The sequence below is a fragment of the Ochotona princeps genome, chromosome 11, assembly GCF_030435755.1.
Source record: "Ochotona princeps isolate mOchPri1 chromosome 11, mOchPri1.hap1, whole genome shotgun sequence".
NCBI lineage: Eukaryota > Metazoa > Chordata > Mammalia > Lagomorpha > Ochotonidae > Ochotona > Ochotona princeps.
This window is the reverse complement of record NC_080842.1, coordinates 45347365-45374997: the sequence shown is the minus strand read 5'-3', so window position 1 is coordinate 45374997 and position 27633 is coordinate 45347365. Positions and strand designations below refer to the sequence as shown.

The 27633-nt window shown below is 35.4% G+C and overlaps 1 protein-coding gene across 1 annotated transcript in view; it reads right to left on the bottom strand.

Moving 5' to 3' along the window:
• Positions 1-56: 56 nt before the first annotated feature.
• GABRG1 (gamma-aminobutyric acid type A receptor subunit gamma1) overlaps positions 57-27633 on the bottom strand; it is a 51058-nt gene continuing 23481 nt past the window's right edge. The window contains exons 3-9 of the mRNA XM_004579126.4: positions 25430-25497; positions 19357-19577; positions 17884-17966; positions 15824-15961; positions 15545-15697; positions 10915-11126; positions 57-1093 (exon numbers count right to left, since the gene is read on the bottom strand). Coding sequence (XP_004579183.2) covers positions 824-1093; positions 10915-11126; positions 15545-15697; positions 15824-15961; positions 17884-17966; positions 19357-19577; positions 25430-25497 — 1145 coding nt within the window. The 3' untranslated portion in view covers positions 57-823. The remainder of the gene's footprint in view (positions 1094-10914; positions 11127-15544; positions 15698-15823; positions 15962-17883; positions 17967-19356; positions 19578-25429; positions 25498-27633) is intronic.

Sequence of the window (27633 nt, the reverse complement as noted above, 5' to 3'; positions counted from 1 at the left end):
TTAAGTTTCCGTGTAAGATTGTAAAATGTAGCTAGAGATTTGCATAATTTGTTATTAGGATGTGAACTAGACCAAAGATAAAACTTTGCTATTTCATCTGTCTTTAACAATCCTTAACAGAGTTCATATACTTATTCCATATTGTATTCATAAATCATAATATTGCTTGGTAGCCAAAAATTGATAAAGTTTCAAGAAAAATTGAATTCAGAAATTCAAATCAATTTTTCATGGAGTTAAAACATTTTGAACATAAAATTAAGGAAATCACAATTTTAAGCTTTTAGTTAGTTACTTTCCAAAGACTACAAAAAACTAAAAAGCAACAGGAAAAATTAGCAGTCACTTCAAGGATAAGAATTATTACACAAATATTAGATATTAGTTCCACTTAAAATCATAAACAAATCATATCTAAATAAAATATTTATAAACTGATCAATAAATATGAGTCACAACACTTGGAATTTCAGAATTCTAACAAAATGTAAGTAAATTAAAGAAAAATTAAAGTAAAAATTATGCTCCTCTAAAATGCTAGTAAAATATAAGCAAATTTTTAAAAAAATAATGTAATAATTGTGGTCCTATATGGTGTTTTAATGTTATGAATTGTAAAATCAATTGGGTTCATGTAATTTTAATTCATTTAAAAGCTACTCCTTTATTTACCAATGCCAGCTGTCAGTCAGTTATAATTCTAGTCACACTGTTCCCATTGGTTTCCCTGTGCTTTAAATTTAATCTTCCTTTTACTGAATTGCTACAGATCACAATGGATTTTAGTCAGAAATCTTAAAGAGTTTTGCCCAGTAAGTGTAACTCATAAGTAAAGATAGCCCACCCAGTAGACAAGATTGAACAGGGCAAAAGCTGTTGGGAAAAATATTCGAGAATAGGAGTCAATCTTGGCAATGCGGATGTGGATCCTGCCTTCCCGCCAGGAGCCGGCTCTGCAGTCTTCAAAGCAGCAGAAGAAGCTGGCACAATCTTTGCCCTCCAAGCACTGATAGCCGTACTCATCCTCTCCTTGGGGCAGAGAGGTGCTGCTCATTGGAATCAGGGTAGATCCAGGGTGGAGACCAGGGGACATCTGAGTACAATAAAAAGAGGTTTTGAATTTAAATAGCTTAGTAGGCAAAGATCAGTGTTCCTCCTCAAGGCAAACTCTAGGATATTACTAAGTAACAAACATGACATTGATTTACATATATCAAGTATCTTCAACTCAAGTATGTTTTTAGGACATAATTTACTTTGTAACACAATTACATTTTTGCATGCATTCAAAAGACGATGCAGAAAATAAGTACTCTTGAAAATCTACAATATGTTTTATACCTTTAGGAAACTGACCTGTCAATTTTCTGTATTGACCAATAGCTAAGTCAAAAATGTAAAACATATTTTATGCAGTCTTCCAAAAAAATTCACAGAAAATATGTATTATGAAGAAACTGCAGCAGATCAAAAATGTATGTGAAATTAACTTACTTCGTAATTGCATTTCTTAAACTTTTTGAAGTATTCTTGTGTTTTTATGATATTTTACACTGAAACATTTACAGTAATAACATATTGTGTCATTTGTTTATTTAATAGTAATACAGCAATTGGAAAAGCAGACATGTTAATAATGCAGAGTTTGAGGAACTGATAAGACAGAAACAATATGGAATTCGCAGCAGTGAGTAAACAAGGTGCCATATTGGAGATAGAGGATTCACAGGAATTAAAGCTAAGAATCAGGAACAGCTGGCTGAGGGTTCTGCTCATTCTACCAATTCATCACTACACGGAGCTGAACCAATCAGACATTTTTAGTGTGACAACTGGAATGAGTAAATTTTATAACTTAATGGCAAATGATTAATTTTTATATTTCATATTATCAGGTAATGTAATTTTCCAGATCATTCGAAAAACAGATTAAACTTTTTGTAAAACTGGACTTTGAATAATATTTAAATAATATAATTATGGAATAACATTTTTTATCATTCTGGGCTGGAAAATACAGTGTTTAAGGTAAGCACTTCGGAGTCAGACCAATTCATAGCTTTGCCAACTAGACTGGTGTCAGCTAGAGACCCAGTGAATGATTACACAGATGATGCACACAGCATACTGAATAAAATATTTGACAAGCATACATTCACCTATCAATGTGCAATGTTTATTCTCACTGATACTGTTGATCACTATTATTGAGTCTTTTAGGATATAGCACAATTAATTATAAAAGACACACCAAAGAGGCATACAAATACAATAATCACAAACACACGCCAGGATTTTCTGAAGCATATTGCTACACAATGAATGAGTTTGAATAAAATGGCAAATAAATTTGAGTGAACATTACAGCTTTGGTAATCTTTTATTCATCACAACACTTGCGTAATAGAAGGGCCACATTAACTGTTATGATTAACTATAATCAGTAGGTATTATCTAAATGCTAGCTATACTTTTAACCTGGTATCCAATTCCTGCTAACTCTAATCTTATAAATTGTTTCGCCCTATATTTTGGAAAAAAATAAATCTGCAATCATGAGATTAAACGATTTCTTAAAAATAAGGAAAATAATACACAGTAATAAGAATTTCTTGAAATTTGGAAATCAGTTTTATTCTATCAGGCAATATAACATCAAAGTCACTAATCATAAAAATTCTTTTTAAAAATAATTAGGACCCAGCATGGTAGTTTACTGGCTAAAGATTTTGACTTGCAAATGCCGGGATCCCATATGGGCACCAGGTCTAATCTTGGCCACCTCGCTTCCCATCCAGCTCCCTGCTTGTGGCCTGGGAAAGCAATCCAGGAATGCCCAAAGTCTTGGGACCATGCACCCACGTGGGAAAACCAGAAAAATTCTGATTTACATATATCTATGTATCCATATATATTCATACACATTTCTATGTATATGTATAACACATGCATATTTGAAATTTCTATATTTCTATCTATATACAATATTCCAGACCTAATTTGTCTGAAATACAACTAAATTATTTGTCATAGTTTGGCAAGTGTTCACCCTGCTGCCCTCTCAAATAGCAAATATTGAAAAATTAAAATAAATTAGTTAAGGATATATGCAAGGAAACAACATGACTAAAAAGAATATTTTCATTTTAATTACATGATTCTGAGACTACAATTGTTTCAGTTTAAAAGCCACTGACCATGGTCATCCTTACTGTTAAAGATAAGTATTTGTCTAGTTATTTATTATAGTGCTTCTATATTAATGATATAGCTCAATAAGTAAAATGTGAATGAAAGAATGCAAATAATTTCAGTGGGAAATACATCAGAATTAAATGTAACATGTTTTTCATGTTGCAAAGAATATGATTATTAAAATGCATTAAACTATAAAACATCAATATATTATTTTCCTAATGCTATGAAATTATGTCTGGGGCTTGGTGTGATAACCTACTGGTTAAATTCCCACCTTTCAACTGCCAGAATCCCATATAGATGCAGGTTCATGTTCCAGATGCTCCAATTCCCATCCAGCTCCTTGTTTGGGAGCAATAGAGGGTGATCTAAAGCCTTGGGATTCTGCATCCAAGTGGGAGACTCAGAGGAAACTCTTGGCTCCTGACTTTGGATCAACTCAGTTTTGGCCATTGCGGCTACTCAGGGAGCGAACAAGCAGATGGAGGACCTTTCTCTCTGTATATTCTTCTATGTGTGGGTCTCCTTTTCAATAAAAACAAATAAATCTTTTAAAAAAAGAATCTGAAATTATGACTGATATTATTGCTGATTTCCTCTTTTTAGTTTAAGAAATGTTTAAATACATTAGATTTTCAGGACCAAAGTTAATGCATGATAGTTAGAAAAAAATTTTGTTAATGTGTTATTAATATAACAAAACAAATTAAATGTTCCTCCTCCCTCCTTCTGTTTCTCCATTTCCTCCTCCCTTGCTTTCTAAACTGTTGCACATGAGAATGCCATTCTAAGCACAAATTTTCTTCACTCTTCTTTCACATAATGTCACTCAAGTATCAGTTGCAGTGTTCAAAAAGTACAAAACCCACTTTAGTATTAATTTGAAGATAGAAAGCAGATCTTAGCACAGGGGAAATGTCACTCAGCTTCTCAGAATTTCTGAGGACTTCCTGAAAGTCAAAGCATAGATGAACACAGACACATGGATGAAGTGTACCCACGAACAATGGATCTCAGAAAGGCACAGGAAATGGTAGTCTAAATGTGGAAGCTATTATTTTCCCATGCAAGTTCTAAAGATGAGTTATAGCACATAAAGCCATAACCAGAGATGCTAACATCCTGTGGGTGCTGGCTCTAGTCCTGGTTGCTCTACTTCAGATCCAGGTTCCTGCTGATGCTCCTGGGAAAGAAACAGAAGATGGCCCAAGTGTTTGGGCTCCAAACCCAAGTAGGAGTAGGAGACCCAGAAGAAGATCCTGGGCTCCTAACTTAGCCTGATCCATCTCTAGCCATTGCAGCCAGTTAGGGAAGGAACCAGAAGATGGCTCTCTTCCTTTGTGACTTTGCCATTTTTTTTTTAAGATTTATTGATTTTTTTTTTTTTTTGAAAAGCAGATTTACAGAGAGAAAGAGAGACAGAAAATTCTTCCATCTGTTGGGTCAGTCCCCAAATGTCTTCAATGGCCAGATCCGAGCAGATCCCCAGTCAGGGGCTAAGAGCTTCCTTTGGGTTTCCCAAGAAGGTGTGGTTACCCAAGGTTTTGGACCATCTTCCACTGCTTTCCCAGGTCATAAGCAGGGTGCTGGAAAAGAAGTGGAGTAGCTGGGACAGGAACCAGTGCCACTTTGAGACCCCAGAATGTGCATGGTGAGGATTTAGACATTGAGCCATCGTGCAGGGCTGGTGGCTTTGCCTTTCAGGTAAATAAAATTAAATATTAAAACAAACACAGATCTAGAGATGTTGCTCACTGGCTGGTAGAAAAAATAATTATGATAAAAAAGGATGGACAATTGCATTAATTAAATGGACAATTGCATTAATTAAATGTCCTCTCCAGATCAATTGTGAGTCTTTGAACTGCAACTCATAAAGCAAGCAAAGAGAAAGGAAACATGCTGACCGGCTGTTTGTTCATTCCTAAAACTCTAACTTGCAAAACAATCACTCCCTACCTCCTCAAAACATATTAAAATTCCTGATGTTAGCAAAACACTATCACAGTAATTGTCTCATCCACCTATAATCTGTGCCCTCAAGTGTATTTGCACACATATATAGAAGTGATGTGATTCTGTGCTTACCATGCAGACATGACAGCAAAACCTGACTTTTAGAATCATGAAGTTTACATGCCAAGCATATAGGACCCTTTGATGATCAATTAATTATGAAGAACTTTTGAGGTAAACCGATAATACAAAAGGAAAAAGTGAAGAGCAATTTTGCTCAGAACAACTAAATCTTAAATATTCAGGAATCAGAGTGGAGGATTAAATCTTCTAAATAGATAGAACATGTGAAAAATATTTGAGTAGCTGATACACCCAGGTGAAGAAAAACAGCATACACCCAGGTGAAGAAAAACAGCACAGTCAGCATTAAACCTCTTACAAATTCAAGATGTTATGGTGAAGTTTAAAACATTTGACATTTTCTGAAAGAAAATCTACAAAAAAAAATTTCTCACAGCGTAGAGCTGGAAAAAATTCTAATGAAAAATAGGATGAAAAGATACGGAATATATGGTTAATATAAGCAGAGTAAAATATATCTCATGCATAATTGTTTTAAAAGAGAAAATAGATATCAACTGGAACAATGAATCAAACAATTTTTCAGAAACACAGGATTCGTGAGATTTAAAGCTTCAACGCACATTGCTCCTCAAGAAAAATTTTGCACTCAGATAATTAAGATGTTGAAAAAATTCAGCCAGCGATAGAAAAAATTATCTACAAAGAAAAATATTTAGATTGGCATTAGAATTTCTTGCAAAAATGAACCTAGAGGATGAATTTTAAGTGTTATTTAAAGTTTAAAAATTAACCAATGCAACACTCTCAATAATAAGATGAAATAAGAATGGAGAAAATAAAAAAGCTATTTTCTCTATCTCTTAATTCCAAGGGGCAGCCTCCTTGAAATCTGATGCATTTAGAATTAGAAAAACATTGGGTGAATAAATGTAGAAATGTTTAAAATCAGTTTAATTCTTGGAATGAAGAGTACTACTTAGAGAATTATATTCTTTATTTGCATATTCATTTTTCCTCCTTCTTTGCTGAAGTCATACATCTTCTGACTATTAAAAGTACTTTATTTAGACAGGAGTTTTACTCAGTCGTTAAGACCCTTCCAGTTGGAACAGTCTGTGGTTCTTTCGGTGAGAAGAAAAGCCTGAAGGTGTGTGTTATCCGGAAGTCACAGTTAAAAAGAGCTATATTGGATGTGGTATCTTTACAGCTTCAGAAGAATATCCCATAGCCATTTTCCCAACTGACATGAAATGACTGCAATCTATTGAACGCATCCCATCATTCGCAAAATCTTAACAAATATTTAAATAACCTGCTTTCTGAACTCCACATTTCACGAACATCACATAATCCTGCCTGGGAACGTTGCCAGGTACCAATACACAAAAGAATTTTTCTAATTTGTAAAATGATATATTGATGCAGGTTTTCATTATTCTACTACTGTTCAAGGTCAATGCATGTTTATGCATATACTAAAAAGAGATATTTTCTTTGCAGAAAAGGGGCTGTGGAGTGAATGTTGGGATAAAAGAAGCAAAAACTAAAACAGAACATGAAAACACTTCCCATCCACTATTTCCATCTCATTATCAGGGTTCCAGCTATTAGTAATATATTATTTAATGATATATAAGGATTTATTTATTTTTTGAAAGGCAGAGAGAGAAGACGGAGATCTTTTATCCACTATTTCACTATGTAAATTGCCTGTTTTGGACCAGGTGAAAGCTATTAGCCAGGAATTCCATTAGGGTTTCTCACTTGAGTTGCAGTTTCTCACCTCAGTATATGGCATTATCTACTACTTTTCCAAGAGCATTATCTGGATGCTATTTCTGAAATGGTCCTACATTAACTTGAACTGGCACTCTGATATTGGCTTTGTGAGTGGTAACCTAACCACTGTTGTACAATGCTGGTACTTACATTTTGAACCATTATGAGTTTTTCCAAGTTTATCTCCCTATCTCTAATGACATCAACTCACATATTTATGCTATTTCTAATATTTACAAACAAATATGCAAATATGCCATCATGTTTATAAGCTTGTCTCACTTGCTGGTGTCATCAAGACAAAATTGGAATTCTTAGTAGGGCATTGCACAACTTTTGTGTACTCAAAATGGATGACTTTCCTAATGTTCCATAAGCCATAATCTCTGCCTTCCAGAATACACTAAGCAGCAAGCTGGATGAGAAGTGGAGATAACATTGTATCCCTGGCACTCAGACATAACCATCAGAGGTCTCCTTCTCCATCACCTGGCTCCTATATTCTAGAAAAGCAGTACCTTAGAGAAACTTCCAAACTTATGAAACTGTCCTATATCTGTGTTGTCCCTGTACCACTATTGATATGTACCTGCTGAGCATTTGAAATGTGGTTATTGCAACTAAAATCCTGAAATTAAGATGTAAAACATTTTTTTCGATGAATTATAATCAACCTGATTATATATGGAAAATGGATGGGACATAGGGCAATCCTCATCTAAAAAAATTTACTTGAAAGGCAAAGTGACAAAGTGTGAGGGCAAGACAGACACGGAGATGGCTTTAGGGAGGAAGGGAGAGGGTGGAAGAGAGAGAACATCCATCCACTGGATCACCCCACAAATGGTCACAACAGCTAGATTGGAACTGACAAAATCCAGAGGACATAACTCTAGCCATTGCTCACATTGGTCAAAGGAGCCATGTACCAAGGGGCATCTTCAACCGCATTCCCAGGTGCATTAACAGGAAGCTGGGAGGAAAATGGGGAATCCAGGACTCAGTCCACCACATATGGGATTCTGGCTTTGCACACAGTTGTTCAAACCGCCATGGAATAAGGCTGGTCTTTACAGTAGTCTACATTTTATTCTCACGTGTAAGTCTCAACTGGGTTGTCATGAATTTCTTGCTGTTCCGAAAAGCTGCAACTTATTCAAATAACTATTTCAATAATACTACATTTTCTCTGAGATTTTCTCACTCAAACTTTCTTTAGAAAAAGAAATTTTCTGAAGACATTAAAATAAATAAAATGAAAACATATCTTCCACCCTGTTGTGAGTGTCATTGAGACAAGCCTTTCTCTGTGGCATTCAGACAGTTTTTGTAGGCAATATCGTATGATAGCTTAAAACTGACTCAAACAATATTGGTAGGTCACAGAAACCAGCTTTTGTCTATTTCAGCAAGACTATTTCAAGAAGAACATCTCCTTAAGATATAAATTCATTTCATAAAAACATAATATTTTATATTTATATTCCTTGCAGAAAAATATTCTATTTCTGAGTAGTATCAAAAACTCTCCATGGGCTCGTTGTTTCCCTCATACGCTCCTTGCTTCTGTTTGTTTTGGAATGTTATTTACATTTTCTTTGACTATCCTCTCTGTGCATCTCTAATGTACTTTTCAACATCTACATTTAGCAATTGCTGGGTGCCAAGAATAATTTTTTTTTATTCTTAAATTCTTTGTTCATAGTAGATTAACTGCATCTGTTCATTTTACATTTCCGTTATATTTAAAGTCTACAATGCGTAAGATGTACTTCTCCAGTGGGTGTATCAGACTCTTGATGCACTGAGGTTTCCAGGGTTTCTCACAGCACATGTTGAATATCCAATTTCAACCTCATTCCTTCTTCAGCTGGTACACTACTGCTGGCTCTTCGTGACTTTCGCTTTTTTCATAAAGGGCTTTGATTCCATAATTCCATATAATTATTCTATATTCTCAGATATTGTTGAAAATAGTTGACACTAATATAATTGAATCATATTCTTAGTGATAATTTAAAAATATATTGGATGAAAATATAGAACAAAGTATCATCGACACTCATGTAACAGAGAAAGAAAGAATATGAAAACACAGGAAGAAGGAAGGAAGGCAAGAAAAGCAGTAGGGAGACAGGATACACGAACCAAACAATGGAAAAAGCCTGGAAGGTAGACGTGAAAGATGAAAGAATGGGGTGGGGAGAGAGTACAAGCTGGCCCAATATTTTATTTAATGTGAAAATTACAAATATGTTTTTAATTTATATTTTACTTAATGGGTTCATTGAAGCTGAAAGTCTATTGTGTTAAATATGAATTCTACCTAAAAAATAGAAGACATTCTAAGATTCTTATATTTTCTGATTTACCTCTTTGTAAGATGCTGTTACTGAACATTGAGTCAATTACAGAACCAGATTTGATTACATATATATCAATATATATGTGTATATATATATATATATATATATATATATTTTTTTTTTTAATGACAAATGTCAGTACTGTGCCTGGTACAATGGCTCAATGGCTAAATCCTCATCTTGTAACCATTGGGATCCCAGATGGGCACCAGTTCAGATCCCAGCTGCTCCACTTCCCATGCAGCTCCCTGCTTATTGCCTGGGAAAGCAGTAGAGGATGGCTCAAAGCATTGGAACCTTGCACCCTCGTGGGAGACCTAGAAGAAGCTCCTGGCTCCTGGCTTTGGGTCAGCTCAGCTTCAGCCATTGTGGCCATTTGGTGAGTGAACCAAAAGATGGAAGACCTTTTAATCTCTCTTTCTCTCTGTAAATCTGATCTTTCTTTCCAACAGAAATAAATAAATCTTAAAGTATCAGTACCTTATAAATCATATAATTGGACAAATAAAAATTACTTAGAGAACTTGGCTTTGTAAATTTGCAAAAAATATGCATTTGTCACTTTGGTAGTCAATGTATAGTATGCAAATTAACTTGATTTTTTTCATATAGTAGTTGAAAGCTATCATTTAATTTTCACTTATTTTCTATCTTTAGTATTTTTCATTCTGGGTTTGATGCTAAATTTCAAACCTAAGCACACTCTTTCTCTTTCTCTCTCATTCTTGTTTTTACCCTTGCTTTCTTCCACCAAGATGACACAGGTCCAACTCTTGGATCTTTTACTTATGAAATCTGAGCTTGCATATATAGCATCGTTCTGAACTTACTTGTAATCATGCTTGCAAAACACTCATAAAAACACAAGAACTTCGGCTCATTCAGTAAGTCTAAAATAATACCTTCAGATATCTTAAAATGCAATATGTATTAGCAATCATCCAATGTTAAATATTAATTATTTAAGTAATGAATAGAATCTGCAAAATAAATGTTATTTTTATGTTATTTTAATGTGATATAAATTGGGGTAGCTATACAAATGACTTGGAAGATGGTGTAAGGAAATACGTATGCCAAAAAAATGCAAAAATAATTTTACAGCTGTGAGGTCCAAACACAGGTGAATTCTAACATTAGAGAGCTATGCTTATTTCTTAAAGTGGTTAACTGTGTGGGCTCCAGATGCTTACATATCCTAACATTCACACACAAAATAGAGTCAAAATCAATATTATAAGTACAATAAATCTACTATTTGTGAAAACGGTCTTAGCAAAAGAAACTACTCTTTACAAGAAACACTGAATACTGATATTTGGGAATTAAAAATGCACTGTTTCTGTTGGTCAAGCCTAGGTTCACCAGTTTCTTTGTGACTATGTTTAGTATAGTCATGTTGCCTCAAGGATTCCTATTATTCTAAGCAAACACAGCATAATATTCCAAATAGTATCTCTAAGTAAACTGGTTTATGAAATACACACACACACACACACACACACACACACATATATGAAATACATACTGAGGCCCTGTTTTTTAGCTTTTTGTCTCTAGTTGTCTTTGCTTTTCTGTTGCTGGTAAAGTAATGCAAGGTTCCATACTCCATCAAGGCTGCAAAAACAAAAATGAAACAAACAGAAACAAAGAGATCCATCGCAGTTACATAGGAAACCTTGGGTAAAGACTTCCGGGCAATTGTACTCAAGGTTGTCATGGTCAGAACTGTTGTGATACCTGTGGAGAGAGAGAAAAAAGAAACAAAGTGAAAATGGAAAATAGCAGGTTATTCTTATTCATCCATCGGATTTGGCAATACTGTAGTCATACATAGACAAGAGAAGCAAATGAAATATTTACTAAATTTATTTCAGAAAAAAATCACTGGTTACCATAGATACATTATGTTCCATGTAGTGTTTGCTTCTGTGTGAGTTTTAATCATTTAAAACTGCGGATTGCAGATTTCAGTAACAACACTTGCCTTCCTTCACAGTAATGGGAGAGTCAACTTTTGGCTAGTGCAGTTGCCTGCAAGAACAATTTTGCTTGCCACCTACTCTGCAGTGAGTAACTTTGCTGGCAGACACCTGTGCCCATAAACTGTGAATCAAGTGAAAGTAACAGCATAAACAGCATCAAAAAGATAATCTTAAAGAGAGGCAACAACCTCCTTTCCCCTCCTCCTCATTGCCACAGTCTGCTGGCGTACAATGGCCAGAGCTCCAGTCAGCCCCTCAGACCTTAGCAAGTGTTTGCATTAAAAATCACCCCCGGGACAGCGAAAAGCTTACCAACTTGGACTGCCTGTCTGGATTTTCAACTCAGGAAATGAGCATTCTTTTTTTTAGGAATTATTTATTTTTATTGCAAAGTCAAATATGCAAAAAGGAGGAGAGACAGAGAGGAAGGTCTCCACCCGTTGAATCACTCCTCAAGTGGCTGCAATGGCCAGAGCTGCGCCAATCTGAAGCCAGGAGCCTGGAGCCTCCTCAGATTCTCCCACATGGGTGCAGGGTCCCAAGGCTTTGGCCCATCCTTAATTGCTTTCCCAGGCCACAAGCCGGGAGCTGGATGGGAAGCAGGGCTCCTGGATTAGAACCGAGCTCATATGGGATCCTGGAGTGTTCAAGGTAAGGACTGTAGTCGCTAGGCCACTGTGCCTGGCCCGGAAATGAGCATTCTTCCTCCAGCTAGAGCAATAGTGATTTACCATTTTCTGCCATATTCAATTGATTAATTTAAATTATGAAAGTAATTTCTTACTTGACATCTTGAGTTAATCCTATTTTAGCTCAGTTTAGGTGACAAATAGAAGCATAATTAAGTAGAGGAATACACAGACGTACCAGATGCACGTCTAATATTCATAATTCAGCATTTATAATGGGACGTACCCCTGAACCACACTCCTTTGTGTCCTGAGAGATGTCTATTTCCCTTCCCCACTGACCACGTGATTGTTGGCACTTTGCATTTAGGTATTCTGAGTCCTAGCTGCACCAGCTGCATTCCCACGTGCCTAGACGACCTTATTTATCACTTGTTTTCCCACATGAATGGAATTGCTTATTTTCAAAGATGTACTGAACATAATGAAAAAAGCTTCTGGGGGCCTGGCGTGCATGCGTGTGTGTGTGAGTGTTATGTCAATATCTCCTAGTGGCTTAAGTCCTTGTCTTGCCCGTGCCAGGATCTCATATCAGCACTGGTTCTAATCCAGGCCACCCTGCTTTCCATGCAGCTCCCTGCTTGTGGCCTGGGAAAGCAATCGAGGACAACCTAAAGCCTTGGGACCCTGCACCCATGTGGGAAACAGGGAAGAAGCTCCTGGCTCCTGGCTTCAGATCGGCGCAGCTGAGGCCATTGCAGCCACTTGGGGAGTGGATCAACGGACAGAAGATCTTCCTCTCTGTCTCTCCTCCTCTCTGTATATCTGACTTTCAAATAAGAAATAATTAAATATTTTTTAAAGAGGCTTTTCTTCTGATATTTATATCCATGTTGATAAAAAAAAATAAAAAACATATGGGTTACAGCAACATGATCTCTCTAGCACAGTAAATCTTTAGCTATTTCTTGCTGCTGCATCTTCATTCCTGCAACCCACTCTTACACCTGCTATCAGAAGTTCATCCTTTTGTTTATCTCATCTTTTAAGATTGGCAAAATTAAAGGTGTCACTAATGTGGATGAGTCTTGGAAATGATCTCTAACTCTACCACCAATCTATGTTGTCATTTCCATAGAACTTTCTTAACTACTCTCTGCTTCTCATTAAAAATCAGGCATAGTAATACTCTGCACAGTGCTTGTTAGGAATAGATACAAAAAGTATTTCGTTGGTTTATGTCTTCTTACTGTGGATACTTAGGGTCCCATTGCTAGATTTTCTCACACTGACATTTTAAAGCTGCACTTTCCACTCTATTCAAAGCTTAGCTACATCATACAAATGTTCATGAGAGGGGTATTTTAAAAAGTTGACAGGGAATATTTACATTGAAAAAATTTGTACGCACTTCGCCAAATTGCCTCACAATTAGCTTATATTTTAAGTTCATTTTCTCACCAATCCTCCCATGTTATGCTCGCACCAAGATTCAATTTGATTTTCTTATTTCTCTTTTCAATCATGTCCCACTGCTACTTAATAATCGTATCAATGTGTGGTTTGATTTTGCTCATCATGATTGAGCTACATTTTATTTCAGAAAAATGCTGTTACACTTCTGATTTCTAAGGAAGCAAAAACTACAGCAGAAGTTAGATTTAGGTTACCTTTCCAATTCAGTAATTATTGTCACCATGATTAGTTGTAGAAGAGTACCACAGATTTCATGAAAGTATCTGTGATTCCAAGACAACAGGAAAGTACTTGAGATGTTTAGAGGATCACAAAGCATATCTAAAAAATCTTTGTTATTTCTGCTGTATCTTCCCCTGCTCAAAATTATACAATAGTCTGCCTCCACATTTGGAATAAAATGCAAAGTCCTTAAGATGACGCACTAGGATTGATGTGATCTGACAATTGGCCACTTATCCAAGCTCATCCTCCAGCTATTTTCAGTATTATTTTCCTGAACAGCAGGGATGGTTAGCAGAAAGTTTCTCTTCAGAAACTGTGGTCCTCCCTGCCTGAATTTCTTTTCTACTCAAATATCCTTGAGAACAGTCTCTTGCATCTTCAGACCACTGCCCAAATGCCATCTCCTCGGACAGATCTAGGTCTGTGCAGTAGCAAACTTCATAAACACCCACACCCCATCATTCTCTGACCATCCCTACTGTTATCTCTTCCTTGTGGTTATCACTCTAAGATTTTAGTAGGTACTTTTATAGTTGCATATTTCCAGTTTTCCTCACTAAAATGTCAACACAATAATCATCTCATAATGTTGGTTCACTTTTTAAAGCTGCCTGTTCCAAAGAAAATACCTGACAAACGTTTGTTAGAATAGGTTTCAAAGCTCTTGATTGTCTAAGAGCCCAAAGTAATTCATACACCTTGAACAGAAAAAGCTTAACTTAATTTCAAGAAACCTGAAGGGTGAATGAGTTGTGTGTGTGTGTGTGTGTGTGTGTGTTATGTCAATATCTCCATTTAAACTCCCAAAGAAACTCTATTTCCAAGAACAGAGCCAGATGCCTCGAGTTTTATCTCTGCATTTATGTGTTCTAGATTTTACTACATCTCTGAAATGGAGTTGTGTAGCATCTGCCACAAAAGCCACAAGAAAACCTCATTATGATTGAAGATAGAAAAAGATCTCAGCTTCCTTTGTGTTTTAGATGCAATTATCAGGAGTGTGACTTGTGTTTTAGTTGGGTTTTGATAGTGAATTGATCAGCAAGTTTTCTTTGCACATTAGTATATGAACATAGGTCATAATTTTCTTTCAAGTAAGTGTGCATTAATTAGCCAGTTATTTTTATTTAATATGAGTATTGCAATTGATTACTAGAGAAATAGATGAAAAGTCTGTTTTATCAAACATAAATTGTAAATTGCCCTTTTAGTCAATAGGATTGTGCAGATAGCTCTCAAATCTTCACAGGACAATTATATATTTTATAGGTTACAAAACCCATGTAACTTCTTGTTCTTTTCAATTACTTGTCTTTTGGAAGAGTTATTTGTTCACTTTCAGCACTATGAGCCAGAACATTTCAAACCCATCCTAATAGATACTAGTAAATATTTGCTCATTATGTAAGTGATTCAGCTAAAGTAAAAAGTAAAAAACTTAATTATAATTTATTGAAAATGTCGGGGCCATCAAGGTGACATAGTGAATTAACTGAGTGAGACGCTGGCATCCACATGAGTGCCAGTTCCAGTCGCAGGTATTATATTTCTGATCCAGTCCCCTGCTAACACACCTGAAAAGGCAGCAGAAAGACTGTCCAAGAACAAGGATCCCTTCTGCCTGGGAGGGAGATAAGGACAGAGTTCTTGGACCCTAGTCAGCCCGTCCTGGCCCTTAGTGTCACCATCTCTGTTTTTCATATACTCCTTTCAAAATGGTATCGTACTAGAATCCTGACTCAATTTTTGTTCTGATTGTAGTCTAAGGCAGTTATAAATTTTGAGCACAATAGTATGCATGTAATGATCCTATAATAGTACAGCATAACACTGCATATCTTACCAAGTGATGTTCTGGCAGGTACTGCATCTTTATTGATCCAAAAAGACACCCAAGAAAGAACAACAGTCAGGATGCAGGGGATGTAGGTCTGAATAGTGAAATACCCCATCCGTCTGCTCAGATCAAAAAAAATTGTCATAATCACATAATCCCCTGGAAGAAAAAAAGTGTTTTATGTCAGTTATAAAATACACAAAAACATAGATTCCAATCCATACATTGCAATAAAAATGCCTTTTAATGCCAGCATCATTCATTACTTCATGCTTTTTGCCTTACCAGAGATTGTGTGGGAAATTTCAGTTGAGTTTCGTAAACCTACAAATGCAAACTGATACAATCTCCAGTATTTAGGATCAGCCACTTCTACGGAGGGCTTTTTCCATTTATATTCAATTTCATTTTTAGGATATCCATCTAGAGAAAAAATAAAATGAAAAAATGTCCAGCTACATAGATGCAAATGAGTTATTGCAATGCCAACTTTTAAAAAATACGTATATGTGTGTACTTAAAATATAGATGGAGAGAAAGAGGAGAAAAAGACAGGATGGGGGAGTGGAAGAGCTAGAGGGAGAAAATATGCTGGTTTACTCCCTAAATGGACACAATAGCCAGGAGTGGGCCAGGCTGAAACTAGAAACAGCCTCTTGATCTCCCAGATGAATGCCAGGGAGTCAAACGGTCATCCACCTGCCCCGCCCCACCCCTCCTTTCCAGGCCATTATTAGCAAAGAAGCAGGATCTGAAAAGGAGTAGCTGGAATTGGAATCAGCATTCTGATATGGGTTGCTGGTGTTCCAAGCAGCGCCTTAAGCATCAACCCATGCAATAAAGACATTGCCCAAAGACAAACTCCTCAAATGTCTTCCTCAATTTTTATTATAAGATATAGGAAATACAGTAACTACATAAAATGTCTGCCTATACTATAAAAATTAATCATTTAATAGCTATTTTATCCTATTATGCTTTTTTAGAGGAAGTTTGTCTTTAAGTCTATAGGTATTGTATGTGTATTAGGGGCAGCGGGAATTTCTTCATGTAGCCCTAAGTGTGTAGCTGCTTATTCCCCAGGCTCATGAATATCATGTTCTATTAGGCATCTGCCTCACAAGTCTGTAAAACCACAGCTTGAAGTTACAATTTGGTAAATCTTCTGAGATCACAGTTGACTGCAAATCTAATTTTGAAGCTTTAATTTTTTGTGTGAATTTTTGTGGCTAAAATCTCAGCATATTTCTGATCATTTATCTTTCTTTGGGAATATTTTAGCCACATAAAATATAGATTGCTCCATCCTATTGCAAGAATAGAGCTCACAATCCAACTTTAGAAATTTATAAAACAATGTTTCATGTTGCACTAGGATCCCATTTTAGCCACAGCACTAATAACTGTTATCTAGGTGCCAACCCAATCAGGAAGAATCTGTCTCCCTTCTCTTGTGTTCTCGATCCTGTTCCTTTTACTCTCTACGAACCCAGTCATCTTGCTTGCTGCTAGTTCTTATTCCTTACCATTATAGAGGCTGTAGTGGTAGTTTACAGAGTTTGGGAACAAACACAGCTAGTTAGACATGGAACCATTGCGATCTCATGACACTAGCTTACAAACATGAGATCACAATGAAATCTTGCAAATATTTATGGACCATGACACATAGGTTTATTTCTATGTTTTACTATTACAGAGTACCAGAAAAAAATAGTTGGCAGTTATATTCGTCATTGACACCCATATATATTCACAAGATAGATTATAAGTTCTGATAATGATATTCAAAGCCAAAACAATGTTTGAGACAACATGGCAGTCAAAAGACAGTATAACACAACATTATCAAATATTTTCATATAATATATTCTTTAAGGTTTTGCTGCTATTTGCTTGATTTATTATTTAATATTTAAATTTAAAAATTAATGCAGTAGTTATGAAATTGTAGTACAAAAGAATGCTTTACTCTGTTAAGATATATTTGAAAATACTATATAATAAAGGAAAGTTTGTTTGCAGAAAGATGGATAATATCTGAGTTAAGTTTTTACTCTTGCTTATAGAAAACGACTCAGTATAAATTTTTCTTCATCTTTAATCAAAAGAAGAAAAGAAACTTTGAATCAAACAACACTTATAAGCATATTTAATGAAATATACACACTCATACTTAATTTTACTTTCTTTTGTAAAGAAACAAATACATTATTGGTAATTATTTTATCTAAGATAGTTGCATATAATACATAATTTTTGAAAGCTGAATTTGTATTTCATTTTATGTTTTAAAACAGTTTGAAGCTGAGTCTCTGTGAAAATATGAATTATTTATCACTTACAGCTGGAAAACTCAAGTGGACAGGAATGTTCATCCATAGGAAAATTATGAAGCTGAAGATAACATTCTGCATTAATTGTCAGCCTATTTAAAAGGAAAAAAATAAATAAGCATTAAATATGTGATGTAAAGCATTGAAAGATGTTCTTCTAATTCATTTAAAGGCTTTTATTTACTTATTTGAAAGCTCAAATAGCAGATGTAGAAGAGAGATCTTCCACCCATTGGTTTATACCTTAAAAGCCTGCAATATTTCAGGATAGGTCACACCAAAGCTGTTTAGCCATGTACTCTTGTCATGACTCCTATGGAAATGACAGGAGTTCAAACAATTGGACCATCATTGGCTGCTTTCCCAGGTATGTTATCAGGGAGTTTGACTGAAAATACACAGTAGTGAGAAGTGGAACCAGACATTGATATGACATACAAATGTCCCAAGCAGGCGTGTAATCCACTGTGTCAGAATGCCCAAATCTTTTATTTAATTCAAAATCATGATTTTGTGCTACAATAAAGGTCTGTGATGTATTAGAACATAGCAATTATCTTGAAGTCTCAAGGTCTTAATTGGCACTATTCATACCAATCACAATTGAGTATGAAAATTCGAACATTTTCTTTATCAGTGATTTACATGTGAATTGTTAATTAAATTACTTTTTACTTATTTGAAAGGCAGAGAAATGAATGGAGGGGGGTAGATCTTGGGCACACTGAATCACTCCTTACATGTTCCAGCACCTGGGAACTCAACTTGAATCCCTCATACAGGTGACAGGGAACTAATTACTTCATCCATCACTTGCTGCCTCCCAGGGTACACAATAAAAGGAGCTGAGCTGTGAGTTATGGGCTTGGTAAGCGCTAGGTAACTGCTATCCTGGACGCTTACCCCATTACTCGCATCTCAAAGTTCATACTGCAGGATTTGAGCACACGTACACATGCACACATGCAAATGAGCACATGCAGACAAGATGAGCAATTATGGAGGGTTACATGTGGTGATTTTTTTCTTATCGTTATATTTTTTCATTTTGAATGATTCTTTGAAACAGATATACCTAAGGGAAATGAGTTAATAAAGTACAACCTTACATATCACCCTTATGTATTGTTCTTTTGTTAGATAATTTTACAACACTTTTGAAATTAGAGCATCAAAATACAGTAGCCTTATAGGCTCAAATATTTGCGTATAGCTTTCAATACCCAATGCTTGTACTATAACCTTTTCTGCTTTGAGTAAAGGAAATCAGAATTGTTTCTGGTTGTTTTGTGGGCTTTCTACATAAAAGTAACTTCAAGCTTCTGGAACAATTTTCACAACATATCTTAACTTTAGATGTTAGTTAATGAAAGGAGATCCACATACTTTACTTTGCAAGTTTAGAAAGGGACAGCTCAGGAATGGATAAAGTATTAGTATCAAAAGTGAATTAGAGCAACTAAATTTTTTAAACACTATTACCTTAATGTGTATAGAACTCGACCGTCATTCCAAATTCTTAGCAGACGATTAGGAGTTGTTATCCAATGAGCGTCCGATTTTCTGGAATTTCTAAAGAATGTGTCAGGAATCCAAATTTTCCCTACCATATTACTGTTAAGCATTAGTACTTTCATTGTGCTATTGAACTTCAAACGACTGTCAAACCAAGTTTGGGCAAAAATTATATCTATTGTGTATTCCTAAAATGTAAAAGAATATTAACATATTAGTAAATCCACTATTTTAGATGATTTCCTCAGAAGTCAAAACATTTATATTGTGAAATTCCTGAAAGTAAATATCACTTGAACAAGTCTTTGTGGAGAAAAATACCATAAAATTAACTTTTTTAGTAAACTTTTTTAAAGTTTATATAAGTCATATAAAATTGAATCCTTAAGTGGGATCACCCAGTATGGTTTTCTTTTTTCTTTTTTTTTCTTTTGAATTTTTTATTCAAGGCTTTTAGTAAATGAAGACATTAAATGTAAGTAAAACACAAAAGAAAACTACTTCAGTGTTAAAAAAAACCTGACTTCTAATTTTATAATACTTTGCAGTGACTACTATAAAAAATAATATTTATTTGGGGGTACACAAAAAGGGACACATTTTAAAGAGCAAACAGACCGTTACATATGACATCATTGGTGTATTTGTTCCTTGAACCATATGGAAAATTACTGGGCAGACTCACTAAGAACATCTTAAAGCTTTATAAACTTGTTCTCAGACCTGATACTTTATTTTTAAATCAACTATAATGAATCCAACCACCCTTTTCACCTTGCACAAATGTTTATACTTTCAGAATCAAGCAGCAGTACATCCTACATTAATGACATATTCTGATTTGATTATTTGCATTTTAACACAAAGCAAGCTCATAACTCATTCTATTGTAATTGCTAGAAAGAACATTGAGTTGATTTTATTTGCCATGATTCTGCACTTCCTTTGTGGGATCAGGCAGCAGAAACTGCTGAAGGTGTCAGCCACATAGTGCTTGGCTGAAATCCAGCACTGGTAGACATATGTTCAGCTGCCAGTATTCCTAATCGAGTTACACTGGTCGTCATTGAGACCTGTTTCATCTACTGCGGAACTTCGCAAGTAGCACTTAGCTGGAAAGTTTTATTTAGGATATCTGAAACTCACAATTGTTCTCTCATTCTAAGACATAAAAGGAGAAGCTGTAGAGTATGGGGGGGTGGGTCTTGAAAATTCATCCTTGCTAAATACTTGTGGTGTTTCTCTCAAGCCCTTTTAAGTTGCTAATCTTCAAAATATCCTGCAGTAAGATAGAAGGACCATTAAAGTCTGTACCACTTAATATTAACTGAAGAACTGAAGAACTTATTTGTATTAGTATCATTCCCAGAAAATGTTCAAGCTGTGTTCTTGTACTTGATGTCCGTATTTAGAATTATAATTACCTGAATATTAAATAAGCAATGCAGACAGGAAATGGAATCTCCTTTCACTCAGAATAAGAAGTACTTCAGCTTTTAAGATAACAAATAGATCATTAGCAGTTGAGACCCAATCAATATAATGATAGTTATTGTGTCTCCTCCCAAGTTATCTGACTAAATAGCATAATAAATGCAAGGCTATCCATCCTGATTAAACTGTGTTGATTCAAGTTTGTAGTATGGTCTCACTATCACAATGCCAGTTTTCCAACTACGTACTTTAATCTCACATATGAAAATACTATGACTCAAGCTAATAACGTTTATTACAGTAAATATAGTATGTATTGTAACTATTCATTAGCTCAGTATTACCATTTGTTGAAAAACATGAGAACTTCACACAAAATACAAGGCCCACATGGGAATTAAGGTATACTCCTAATTTTGTCATGAAGTTTGGCTGATACTGAAATCCTTATCTGTCATCCCCTCCCAAATGATCTCATTGTGGTCAAGACAGAGTGATGAGCCAAATCATGGTTAGCAATGAATCTGGTTATACAGTTATGATTTGCGGAGAATAATTACTCATCTAGCTAACCCACAGCACAAATGGCTCTACACTTGATTAAAACAGTATCATCTGTCTTTTCTCAATCATTGTAACAGCACCAGTATATTTCCTTGTACTACCAAGGAAAAGAATTGATTTCATTCTATTTTTCAAGGGATAAAGAAAATAAAAGAAATAAAGAATAGTAAATTATTCAAGGCATGCATCAATACACTGACAGAGGTTTAAAACATATTCAGCAAGCCTGATTCAGCTTCCTATACTTTGGGTTCTATATCATTTTTACATCTACAGATGTATATGGCAAAAGGAACATAAAATTAACGAATTAGCTTTTTTTGCTCATATATGCATTGTTTCTGTTACTTCTGTATTAAACTCTGTTTATATTGATTAAAATGGAGATTTTTTTTAGATGTACATTTAATAAATAGGAAATTAATAAGATATCTAGACTTGCAATTGGCCAAGTGACTAGGCAATTTGGCAGCCTACTCAATGTGACAAAAAATAAATAAAAATAAAAAAATAAAACATCACAGAGTGATAACGGCAGGAATAGACCTCATGGAATCAGAAAGTGAATCAAAAAGTAGGGAGATTAAAATCCTCATTTTCCTCTTCAATAACACAGCTGAACCTAGGTAAGAATAGAAACAATGTGTTTGCTTAATAATCTTGTGCTATAGGCACAGATATCCATAATACCATCTTGAATTCCCTACAGAAATCAGTGAGCTTAGCTTGGTTTGGAGATTTGCTATGAGATTTGAATGTTATGCCCATTAGTTAGAGGGTAAGACATTATTATTAAGACATGTACTTAAAATACACACGCAAAAATCTTCTAAAACATGAAACTTCAGAGAGAAAGAAAAATTTAATTCCAATCCAATAATATCTATTAGTGGCATTCTGCCTTTATTTCTAATGGTACATTTTTATTCTGCCTACATTTAAGAAGCTTTTAATCAGAACACTCATAAATTGAACAGTCACCAATATTTTGTGTTTTATTCTCTCCTTTATTAGCACATTTGCCACTCATTTCTATTTGAAGTTCTCAAAATGGAAATTATGGAAATAACTATTTATTGACCAGTATACTTATTCCATCTATATTCAATTATCAGATACTCCATTTTTATAAAAACAACATTGAAATCACCAGTCTCATCCTGGAAAAAGTAAATATCCATACACACATATACATATGTGTATATATCCTAATGTAGAATAATTTTGTTTATATAGGTTTCCAATGGTCTGTAGAGGTGGAATTTTAGATAACCAAGTTGAAAAAGAAACATCGATTTTTGGCAAAGCAAACTCTAGCTAACTTTAAAAAAATACAGTGAAGCCAATTCGTTTAGGTGTGTTCCTTTGATAACTTATATTGCATTTGTAGTTAAGAGGGAATAGGGAACACTGTTCTTGCTTGCTTAATTACATCCAAGTTGGCTTGCTTGATTACATTCATATTCCGGGCAATTTTTCTCATATTATGAAAAGTGAATTCTAATTTTCCTTCATTGTTTAGTTAAACTCTTCTACAGAATCTAGTTTTCATTAATCCCTGGTATGACAATGCTTTCCTTTAATAAACAATATCGTATGTTCCACAGAGCGTTTTAATGCCATTATTATCAGTAGCAATTTCATTTAATTAGCAGTTTTTCAAACGACCACTGTCCAAGGTTACCATTACGTAATTACTCCACTGGGAAAACTAAATCTTTAGTACCATGAATCTTTTAAATAGGAAGATATCACAGAAATCTCTTGGTAACCATCATGTGAATGCGTCTCTAGAATACTAATTCAGCATTGAATCTTCTCTCTCATTATTTTAATGACCACATTTTACATTTAAAGAATTCATGCAAAACAAGAACAAAATTAAAAACAACAACAACAAAAACACACAGTTTAGGAGAGCACAGATTTTTTCATACTGTTAGGCCTCTCTACTAGAGGCAGTACCTGCTTAGAGATTGAACATTAAAATGGGTTTACAGCTCAGCAATTAGGACTAACATACCCACACCAGTCCCTGAGTTAATACCCTGGCTCCATTCCTATCGCAGCTTCCTACTAACACGAATCCTTGGAGGCACCAATGAGAGCGCAAGTAAATCGCTAACGTTCCCAGGTCTTGCCTCTTGACCTGCTCCAGCACCAGGCACAGTGAGTGTTTGAATATTTTTCTCTACCTCACAAATAAATAAATCTATCTTCCCTTGACTCTCAAACCCCCTTCTATTCATACTACTCCTGTTTTTTTTTAACGAACAATGAATGATTTTCCTGAGAAGAAAAATGAACATTTTAGTGATGTATTACTATATGAGATCTCCTATTTGAATGATAAAAACTTTAACATTTTTGTTCACAGGTATGTGAAATATGTTCTATTTACAGAACTACAGTGGGTTTTACAGAACGTTGTTTTGGTCACAGATAATACTTGGAAACTCATTGAAATCTTCTGTTTTGTTTCTATGTCACTGCCTTCCTACTCCTTGTCAAACCTGCTGCCTCCTTGACTATCTCAGAATCCCCTCCAAGTCCATGAAGGCACATGCTCCCTTAGCTTTCCTACCTTTCAATTCTTCAGTCATCATTTTTAAGCCTTTTAAATATTTTTCCTCTAATTTCAGAGAATTTAACTAGTTCCTCATAAGATTTATTGTTCAGCCCAGATTTCCCCCAGCCTAATATTTAAGACTGACTTCTTTGACAGTCTGGGAAGACATTCCTTACTCTCTCACATTCAATTTATCCAAAACCAGTTTCTATCCATTTTCCTTAAGGTAACAAAGATGTCAGGCATAGTCCAGCCAAAGTGCTTTTATTGCACTCATCAGGGCAGACAGCTGTGAAAGCTGATGACAGTCATGCATACAGCAAGGTGAGTCAGGAAAACTTGGATTTAAAGTAACACTGTAAGAATAAGCAGACCAGCAATTGTCGGATACAATGCAATGACACGGGGATTCAAGTAAGTGAAGTGTTGTAGTAAAGAGGTGATTTTACTGTTTTAACAATAATCTGTTATCAATTCAAACATCTTCCCAGAAAAGTAGGCAAATAACACAAAGTAGGACCAAACAGCTTCTTCTGAATGCATCATTAGTATTGGGAGCACATGCTGTTCCTAATCGTCATCTTTAATAAAGACCATACTAGCTGCAAAATATTTCTTTATCTTAAAGTGATACAGTGTATAATTAATGAGTTATGAAATTCCCCATCCCCCCCCAAAAAATCTCTCTAATATTTTTAAAGAGTGCTGTTGTCTTAGCCAGGTCAATTGCTACCTACTGTGCAAAACCTTAGATATCTACTTCCCAGAATAATAAACCAACTTCCTAACTGATCTCTCAACCCCTGACCTCAGCTTCTTGCATTCATTTTCTATGCTATTAAGAGGAATGTTCTGAAAGTAAAAATCAGAATTAGAGACTCTCTTGTTAAAAAGCTTCCAGTAATTTCTGTTATTCAAAGGGTTACAATTCATAAAACAGCATTTAAGCTTCCTTTTATAGTTGTTTATAAGAAGAGCCTTGAAAAGCCTTTAAACATATCTTTCTCCATGGTTGTTTATCCCACACTTTATATTCCAGGGGTATCAATTGGCTGAAAGCTGCCCTAAACTTACCTGGTGTTTCATTGCTCTGTGATTTTATTCATACTGCTTTCTCAGCCAGAAACTCTCTTTCCTTCTCTGCCTGTTTCCCCCTCTCACCTTTTGACGTCCTTTTTCCAGATATTTTTATGGACACACTCTGAATGGCTCAAGTAGCAATGTTTTTTAATCCTCTGACATAACACTTTCAAACACAGCTCATTGTAAACATGGGCTAAAAGCAGGGTAAAAATTCTTAGATAAAATATTTTGTCTCCAGTTGCCACTACCAGAAACATAACCATTTTCCATGCTGGTCTGGATTCATGAAAAATCAGCTGTAAAAAATAACCATTAGCAAGTTGAGTCAAATTCTCTTTATTCTAAACATGCATGTTTGAGATCTCCATGTTTTTTACATTCCTTACCTACCATGTTTATGGGATCAACTGGTCCAATGCTGTTCACATAAACATCAGTTTCAATTACTGTGGGCCTCACTGTAAAATAGCAACACAAAGAATTTTCAAGGATTAGAATATAGTTTTGAGTAAACATCAATTTTAAATAATTTTTATTAACATACACTATTTTGTCATTTCAACCACAAATCACTTCCGATTGTGAAATGCAAATTTATTACTCATAAAACCAAGAAGAATTTTTCAGTTTACAAAGCAGTCACTATGTAAACATTAATATTTTAGCTGAAAACGTCAATACAACCTAAGCATACTGATCGTCCACTAAGGAACATAGATGCATACAGAACAAGAATGGACTCCCAGTGAAATGATTGAAGAGGCCCTGACAGTAGGCTGCTAGACTTTTCCACATCGTCCGTGCCTATATTGTTGGGAGATAACTTCAATGGCAGCATGATGGACTTACAACTGTTCTTGAAAGACACCCATTGTAAAACCAGAGGGGAAATCAGTGGGGAGGGTAGGGAACTTGGTGAGGGACACGGGATATCCCAGTGCCTATTAAACTGTCATAAAGCAAAGCCAAAAAACATCATCCACTAAGATTAGTTTATCCAAAAATATGTTAAATCATTGGTTCTGAAATAGTTATAGAGAGTTTTAGGAGTGAAGCTCATTTTGAATCTTAAATAATATCTAATCTGCTTACTGTTTATCAGTAGTGTGTGCTGGTAAATATTTAACAAGTCTGCTGTCAGAGGGCGTGGAATGAAGCCTTGACTCACAGCTTCTGTTGATTTCACATTACAAATATTCCCACCATGGTTGATTTAAAGATAACAAAGAGAACTCACTGACAGCAGAGTGGAAACAATATAGCAAAAAATAACAATTGTAAGCAAGTCTGAGGGAATTCAGAGGCACACACTAGAAATTGAAGCATAGTCATAAGAATCAAATCACGGGCCCGGCGGCTTGGCCTGGCGGCTAAAGTCCTCGCCTTGAACACCCCGGGATCCCATGTGGGCACCGGTTCTAATCCCGGCAGCTCCACTTCCCATCCAGTTCCCTGCTTGTGGCCTGGGAAAGCAGTCGAGGACGGCCCAATGCATTGGGACACTGCACCCACGTGGGAGACCTGGAAGAGGTTCCAGGTTCCTGGCATCGGATCGGCGCGCATTGGCCCGTTGCGGCTCACTTGGGGAGTGAATCATCGGATGGAAGATCTTCCTCTCTGTCTCTCCTCCTCTCTGTATATCTGACTTTGTAATAAAAATAAAAAATCTAAAAAAAAAAAAAAAGAATCAAATCACATAATGTACCTTTTTTTTCTATATGCATATTTAGTTTCTCAAACCAGCTAATTCCTCTCAATGTCACCTAAGATGCAAAAGTTTCCTTCATATATATAAAGAAATATATATAGTATACATATGCATTTAAACATAATCTTTATATACAATTAAATATATAAAATGCAGATAGAAAATATGTAGACACTGACTATATATATTCAGGAACTATTATTGAGGAGAAGGTATGTAAGTGGACAAGGAGGATTTAAAGAAAGAATGAACAGGACATTTGGTCGTTATAGCGGGGCCAGAATTGTGGTGTAGTGGGTTAATCCACATCTCATAACCAAGTGCTTGATTTGCAGTGGCTTTATTTCCAATCACACTTCTTGCTAATGCAGCTAGGAAAACAATGAGTAGTTTACAAGTACTTGAGTCCCTGCGCTCTATGTGGAAGACCTGGATGGAATGCTTGGCTTCTCACCTTCGTCTGGCCACATTCTCTCTCTCCTTTCCCCTCTCACTCCGTCAAATTATTAAATACATTTCAAAAAAAGCATAATTATGGAGACCAAACCAATGTTATAATGCAGAAAGATTACTTTGTAGATTATGATGTTGTGCTATTGTAGCATATTTTTTCAGCAATTTTCTCAATTCCTTTTGTTCAGTTAATCTCATTTCTCTGTCTGGCCTAGTGTTTATTGTTCTTGATACTGCTCAGATGTAGTGATGGACGGAGTTGACTTTATCTCGTCCTCTAACACACAGTGGGCATCTTTGGAGACCTAGCTTCCCTGCTCTGACATGTTACAATCTGACAGATACCCCAGCCAACTAAACTTCAGTGGAATACTAGAGGCATTTTACTTAGGTGTCTATACAATGTTAAGCCCAAGATTTATCTCCATCCTTT